This window comes from Salmo salar, chromosome 23 (genome assembly GCF_965601325.2).
Source record: "Salmo salar chromosome 23, fSalSal1, whole genome shotgun sequence".
Classification (NCBI taxonomy): Eukaryota; Metazoa; Chordata; class Actinopteri; order Salmoniformes; family Salmonidae; genus Salmo; species Salmo salar.
The window spans coordinates 44744533-44751551 of record NC_138313.1 but is presented as its reverse complement, the minus strand read 5'-3'; the positions used below and the strand labels follow the sequence as shown (position 1 = coordinate 44751551).

The 7019-nt window shown below is 43.9% G+C and overlaps 1 protein-coding gene across 1 annotated transcript in view; it reads left to right on the top strand.

The window, feature by feature from the left end:
* The first annotated feature begins 1970 nt into the window (after positions 1–1970).
* The window catches only part of LOC106584711 (potassium/sodium hyperpolarization-activated cyclic nucleotide-gated channel 4-like), a 48006-nt gene continuing 42957 nt past the window's right edge, over positions 1971–7019 (top strand). Inside the window, exon 1 of the mRNA XM_014170228.3 lies at positions 1971–2768. Coding sequence (XP_014025703.1) covers positions 2047–2768 — 722 coding nt within the window. The 5' untranslated portion in view covers positions 1971–2046. The remainder of the gene's footprint in view (positions 2769–7019) is intronic.

The window sequence follows — 7019 nt, the reverse complement described above, 5'->3', positions numbered from 1 at the left end:
CCCACAGTTGACAGTGCATGTCAGAGCAGAAACCAAGCCATGAGGTCAAAGGAATTGTCCATAGAGCTCCGAGACAGGATTGTGTCGAGACACAGATCTGGGGAAGGGTACCAAAAATGTCTGCAGCATTGAAGGTCCCCAAAAACACATTGGCCTCCATCATTTTTAAATGGAAGAAGTTTAGAACCACCAAGACTCTTCCTAGAGCTGGCCGCCTGGCCAAACTGAGCAATTGGGTGAGAAGGGCCTTGGTCAGGGAGGTGCCAAGAACCCGATGGTCACTCTGACAGAGCTCCAGTGTTCTTCTGTGGAGATGGGAGAACATTCCAGAATGACAACCATCTCTGCAGCACTCTACCAATCAGGCCTTTATGGTAGAGTGGCCAGACGGAAGCCACTCCTCAGTAAAAAGCACATGACAGCCCGCTTGGAGTTTGTCAAAAGGCACCTAAAGGACTCTGAGACAATGAGAAACAAGATTCTCTAGTCTGATGAGACCAAGATTGAACTGTTTGGCCTGAATGCCAAGCGTCATGTCTGGAGGAAACCTGACACCATCCCTATGGTGAAGCATGGTGGTGGCATCATCATGCAGTGGGGATGTTTTTCAGCGGCAGGGACTGGGAGACTAGTCAGAATCGAGGGAAAGATGAATGGAGCAAAGTACAGAGAGATCCTTGATGAAAACCTGCTCCAGAGCTCTCAGGACCTCAGACTGGGGCGAAGGTTCACCTTTCAACAGGACAACGACCCTAAGCACACAGCCAAGACAACGCATGAGTGTCCCAAATGGCACCCTATTCCCTATATAGTGCACTACTTTAGATCCAGGGCCCTATTCCCTATATAGTGCACTATTGTTTTTAAAGAAGCACACTGTGGAATATGGTGCCATTTGGGAGGCTGACAATGTAGTTCTGTATGACCTGCAGGGGTGGGGTCAATTCCATTTCAGTTCAGTGAATTCAGGAAGTAAACTGAAACTTCCAATTCCAAAATGTCTCTATCTTCCTGTTTATATAGACTGAATTGAATGGAATTGACCCCACACCTTCTGATTATTGTATAGTTGTCACCTGCATACAAACATATAACTTTTCCCAGCATCTCAAACCAATGAAAGTGCAGTGTGCAAAGTAACACTTGCTTGAATAATTATGGTCAATATTGCTTAACTGATCAATTACAGGCCTAAAGACAGTGGGCTGTTTAGCGTGTGGGTAGCCTATAGTTTATCATTTACAACAACACACATTCTGTCATCAGCTACCTCAGGGAGTTTATAAATCATATCCCCCATAATCCTGCCTGGACTGGGACGCTGAGTGCATGTGCTGTCCTGTCTATCCTCGTGCAGCGCTCCTATGGCAACCCGATAAATTAGCCCCATTAATATCCACGTTATTAGAGAGCACTACAGGGATGGAACAGTGATGTCAGCACACACACCAGCCAGCGGTCTTTGAATGCAAGCTGGTGATGACTGACTGACTGACTGCGTGGAAGGAAGCGTGTCATTATTTTCCTATTGACAGCTAAGCTAGCCAGGGATATAATATTTGGGGAGGAGGAGAATCAGAAGAGAGATCATGCTTTGTCATTGAGGACCTCCGTTTAGCCAACAGTTTAGCCTCCGGCTGGCACGTCCGACGCTCAGAGCAATCAGCATGCAGGCAGCATCAGCACCCCGATCTGTTATCATCATCTAGGCTACACTCTGATTTAGCAATACCTGGATACCTGGACGTCATTCATCGATTTACTGGTCATGCACCCTAATATGACCGTCGCGCCGAAGCGGTACAAACTGTTGCAACCGGGAGAGCAGGAAGCAGCACGTTCCAAGTGTCAAGTAAGATTCGACCTGTTCCTGTCCTGCTGCAGAACGCCGTCACTGCTTTTGGAATCCTCAGCCGTTTGAGTTTAGGAAATATATGATTTGTTATCACAGCTCATATATTCTTGTTTCTTTTTCAAACGCGTTTTATTTTGTAGCCCAGGCTAGTGAGCGTCTGTATCATCCTTTCTTCAATAGGCCTACCCATAATGGATAGGTTTCATTCTTCCATGCGCAAAAGGCTGTACAGCTTGCCGCAAAACATTGGCCAAAGAGGCTCTGTCTCTGTGATGATTGACGACGGAGGAGAATACGGTGGTGGCGATAAGGACACAAAGAAGAAAAGTACCGGTATCAGGCTGAAGCCTCTTCTCCTTCCTGGATCTCCATCCTCCGTCAGCAGCTCTAAGAGAAACGGAGACAGGGACCCCAAGAGCAGGACCGCCGGAGACTTGGAAACGGACGTTGCCGTTAAGACCAACTTAAACGGAGACTGTCGCCTTTTTAGAGGTAGCCGCTCTTCCATCACTGGTCGGCGCACTCTTGGGTCAGATCCAGCGGAGCAGCGGAGGCTGATCCCCGAGGTAGACGCCGGCGCTAACGAGGAGAGTTACCCCGGAGGAGAGACTGGTTCTGGGGCCGAACAGGGAGCGCAGGATTCCGTTGGTCGCAGTGCTAGCGCATTCCGCCGCTCGTCCGTCTTCGATCAGTCCACTTTAATCAAGTTAGAAGGAACCGAACCGATCATGCCAGACGAAGTAGAGCAGTTGTATCGGGCGGGTTTCATGCACCGGCAGTTCGGAGCGATGCTTCAACCAGGAGTCAACAAGTTCTCTCTGAGAATGTTGGGGAGCGAGAGGGCCGTGGAGCACGAGAGGGAACGTGTGAAGTCTGCAGGATTCTGGATCATTCATCCATACAGTGATTTTAGGTAATTGTTCAGAAAATCTGTATCAATCATTGTTGATCAATTTGATTGATCTATTGGTTAATTGATTGAGTGTCTGGTTAGATTAGGCCTCTCAGAGGTTACATATCCTATCCAATACATTATTATGATATAAAGATATATACTATCTGACTAAGTGTAAGCTCAGTTTGGCTAAGAAATTACATGTTTGTGGTGTTATCAAAGTACAAATCTACTGTTTGGATATCTTAGATCATATTAGAAAACCTCTCAGGGGTTTAATTGTACCCTACCCACTGACTTATTGGGTCTTGACTGGGTTGGCAATTGGTCCAAAGTAAAGGTCAAAGATACATACCAGACAAATTTAAATACAGTATTTAGATTTGACTGCTGGCATGCATATTCATATCCCACTAATACGGCTGGCACTCATCTTTTATGCTCAGTTTTTTTTCTGGATGTCATTTAAGGATTCATTTGGCCACAAAATGTCTAGTCGTGTGTGTGTGTGTGTGTGTGTGTGTGTGTGTGTGTGTGTGTGTGTGTGTGTGTGTGTGTGTGTGTGTGTGTGTGTGTGTGTGTGTGTGTGTGTGTGTGTGTGTGTGTGTGTGTGGAGAAAGAGAGAGCCTGTCCCACAACTGTTAATTCCATATCTACAACACAGAACAAGTAATTTTTTTTTTGTTATACATTTTTTTTTATTGAAACAAATAATCAAACAAACAACAACACATGTACTATTTGCTGGGGGGGGGGGGGGGAACAAATGACAGATTATACAGAGGCCTTAATGACATACAGGTATGGACGGTTTTTACAGCTTTCTTATTGGAAGAATGTAGAACGCTCATTAATGTACTGCTTGACCTCATTATAGAAAACAAGGAAGACTCATTTCTTTTATTAGTCAATTTACATTTCTGAAATATTAGCACAATACGATTATTTTTCTTTATCCTCATTATAGTTATGGAAACCGAGCAGCACATTCTCCCATGATAAACAAAAGTCAACAATAATATTATATGGATTATAAATCTTCAAATATTTTTGCCATAATCTCTTTTCATGTAGACAGTGACAAAATAAATGCCAAACACTTTCTGGAGTTAGGTGGACTTAATGTGCATGTCTTTTCTGAGTTTCTTCGGGTAATTATTATGCTATTCCAATATGTAATACTTATGGATCATTCTGAAACCTATTTGACCTTCTTAACAAGCAGGCCTTTGTATGGTAATAATTATACCTTTTTCCAAAACAGTTATTATTTAACAAAGCTGTTCCAGTAAGTTGTGATATAAGCAATAGAAACAACATCTCTTTTAAAATAAAGCGCCTATATATCTGTTATTGTTCTGAGGGAGAGCAAGGAGAAACACGTTTTTCCTACTGGAGAGTCAATTGGACTAAGCGAGGGTAGCTCAAGAAGTTGAGGTCTGGTTCCACCTCGAAGCAGCATGACAGGTCCAGAAGGACTAGCATCAAAGACTTTTGGAGAACTCTCTGGGTGTAACAACCCTTCTGCATTCAAAAGTTGACTCAGGATATGATTATCAAATCAGTTCTTAAAAAAACATACACTTGTTTCTATACAGAATATCCTTATTGTTCCAAACGAAATGCCTACGCTGGGAGAATATTATTATTTTTTTGTATATATTAATGACCACGCTACGAAAACTTGTCTATGAAAAGCACATACTTTTGTAGGAATCTTATTAATGTTATAGTTACAAAGGAAAGTCAAATTGAAGTCACCAAAATGGGAGACGATATAATGAGGAGTGAATTTCCAAACTGAAGGTGTATTCTTTACGGAACACTGAAGCAACTCCGTTTGTTCCAGCATTCTATCTTTTCATCATCACACATATAAGTTTTCTTTCCTTGTATCACTTTAACCTTGATTTCCGTCTCTCTCTCTGCTCTAACATCAGAACATTTACTCTGCCCTGTAGTATCCTATCTTTCTATCCTGATCTGAGTCACAGTGGGGTTTTTCCACTCATCTGAATTACACTTTTTTTTATCATTTAGTGAGGCCATGGGATTACAGAGGGAGAGAGTGCAGCAGGCCGGCCGATAGAGTTAGGTCGGGGCTTTTTGAAATGGGGTAATCAAAATAGGTTAACATGACCGTTCAAAATATCAGAAGCACACATCAGGTGGGATTATGACCACACAATTAGTCTAATGTGAGGGTGTTTGGAGGGAGGGGGAGGACAGGGGAAGGTAAGAGGGGGAGGGGGGCACTAACCACTCACAACTCAACTGTAGAGTGATTGAAATGATGTGAGAGTGGGAAATCAGGACAGGACGCTAACTACACAGTCATCATGCCAGCTGTCCGCGCAGCTCTGAAGTGAGTTTAAGCTGTGACATAATGATATGTGTTGTTTTGAGGTTAAAGTAAAACCTTACCACTGCTGTCTCAGGATAACAGCTGGTGTGCGATGTCTAATCAAACCACATTTTATTTGTCAAATGCGCCAAATACAACAGGTGTAGACCTTACATTGAGATGCTTACTTACAAGCCCCTAACCAACAATGCAGTTTTTAGAAAAATACCTAAAAAAAAGAAATAAATAAAAGTAACAAATAATTAAAGAGCAGCAGTAAAATAACAATAGCGAGGCTATATACAGGGGGGTACCGGCACAGAGTCAATGTGCGGGGGCACCAGTTAGTTGAGGTAATATGTACATGTAGGTAGAGGTATTAAAGTGACTATGCATAGATAATAACATAGAGTAGCAGGGGCGGCAATACAAATAGTCTGGGTAGCCATTTGATTAGATGTTCAGGAGTCTTATGGCTTGTGGGTAGAAGCTGTTTAGAAGCCTCTTGTACCTAGACTTGGCGCTCCGGTACCTATTAAAGAAGTCTCGAGGTATTGCTTGCCTGAGGTAGAGTACCTCATGATCAGCTGTAGACCACGCTGTTTATTTACCACCACAAACCTATGCTGGCACTAAGACCTCACTCAACGAGATGTATAAGGCCATAAGCAAACAAGAAAACGCTCATCCAGAAGCAGTGCTCCTAGTGGCCGGGTACTTTAATGCAGGCAAACTTAAATCTGTTTTACCTCATTTCTACCAGCACATCACAGGGGTGGCTGGTAGCCTAGTGGTTAGAGCGTTGGGCTTGTAACCGGAAGGTTGCAAGATTGAATCCCCGAGCTGATAAGGTATAAATCTGTCGTTCTCCCCCTGGACAAGGCAGTTAACTCACTGTTCCTAGGCCGTCATTGAAAATAGGTATTAGTTCTTAACTGAATTGCCTAGTTAAATAAAGGTAAAAAAGTAAATTTTCCCCAGAGGGAAAAAAACTCTAGACCACCTTTACTCCACAAACAGAGATCCATACAAAGCTCTCCCTCGCCCTCCATTTGGCAAATCTGACCATAATTATATCCTCCTGATTCCTGCTTACAAGCAAAAACTAAAGCAGGAAGCACCAGAGACTCACCCAATACGGAAGTGGTCAGATGACGGGGATGCTACGCTACATGACTGTTTTGCTGCACAGACTGGAATATGTTCCGGGATTCATCAAATGTCATTGAGGAGTATATCACCTCAGTCATCTGCTTCGTCCATAAATGCGTCAACGACGTCGTCCCCACAGTGACCATATGTACATATCCCAACCAGAAGCCATGGATTACAGGCAACATCCGCATCGAGCTAAAGGCTAGAGCTGCCACTTTCAAGGAGCTGGACACTAATCCGGACGCTTATAAGAAATCCCGCTATGCCCTCAAACGAAACATCAAACAAGCAAAGCGTCATTACAGGATTAAGATTGAATCCTACGACACCGGCTCTGACTATCGTCGGATGTGGCAGGGCTTGAAAACTATTACCGACTACAAAGGGAAACCCAGCCACGAGCTGCCCAGTGACGCGAGCCTACCAAACGAGCTAAATGCCATTTATGCTCACTTCGAGGCAAGAAGCATGCATGAGCGCACCAGCTGTTCTGGATGACTGTGTGATAACGCTCTCGGTAGCCGATGTGAGCAAGACCTTTAAACAGGTCAACATTCACAAAGCCGCGGTGCCAGACGGATTACCAGGACGAGTGTCTTCACTAATATTTTCAACCTCTCCCTGGCCCAGTCTGTAATACCTACATGTTTTAAGTAGACCACCATAGTCCCTGTGCCCAAGGAAGCGAAGGTAATCTGCCTAAATGATTACCGCCCGTAGCACTCACGTCGGTAGCCATGAAGTGCTTTGAAAGGCTGGTCATGGCTCAC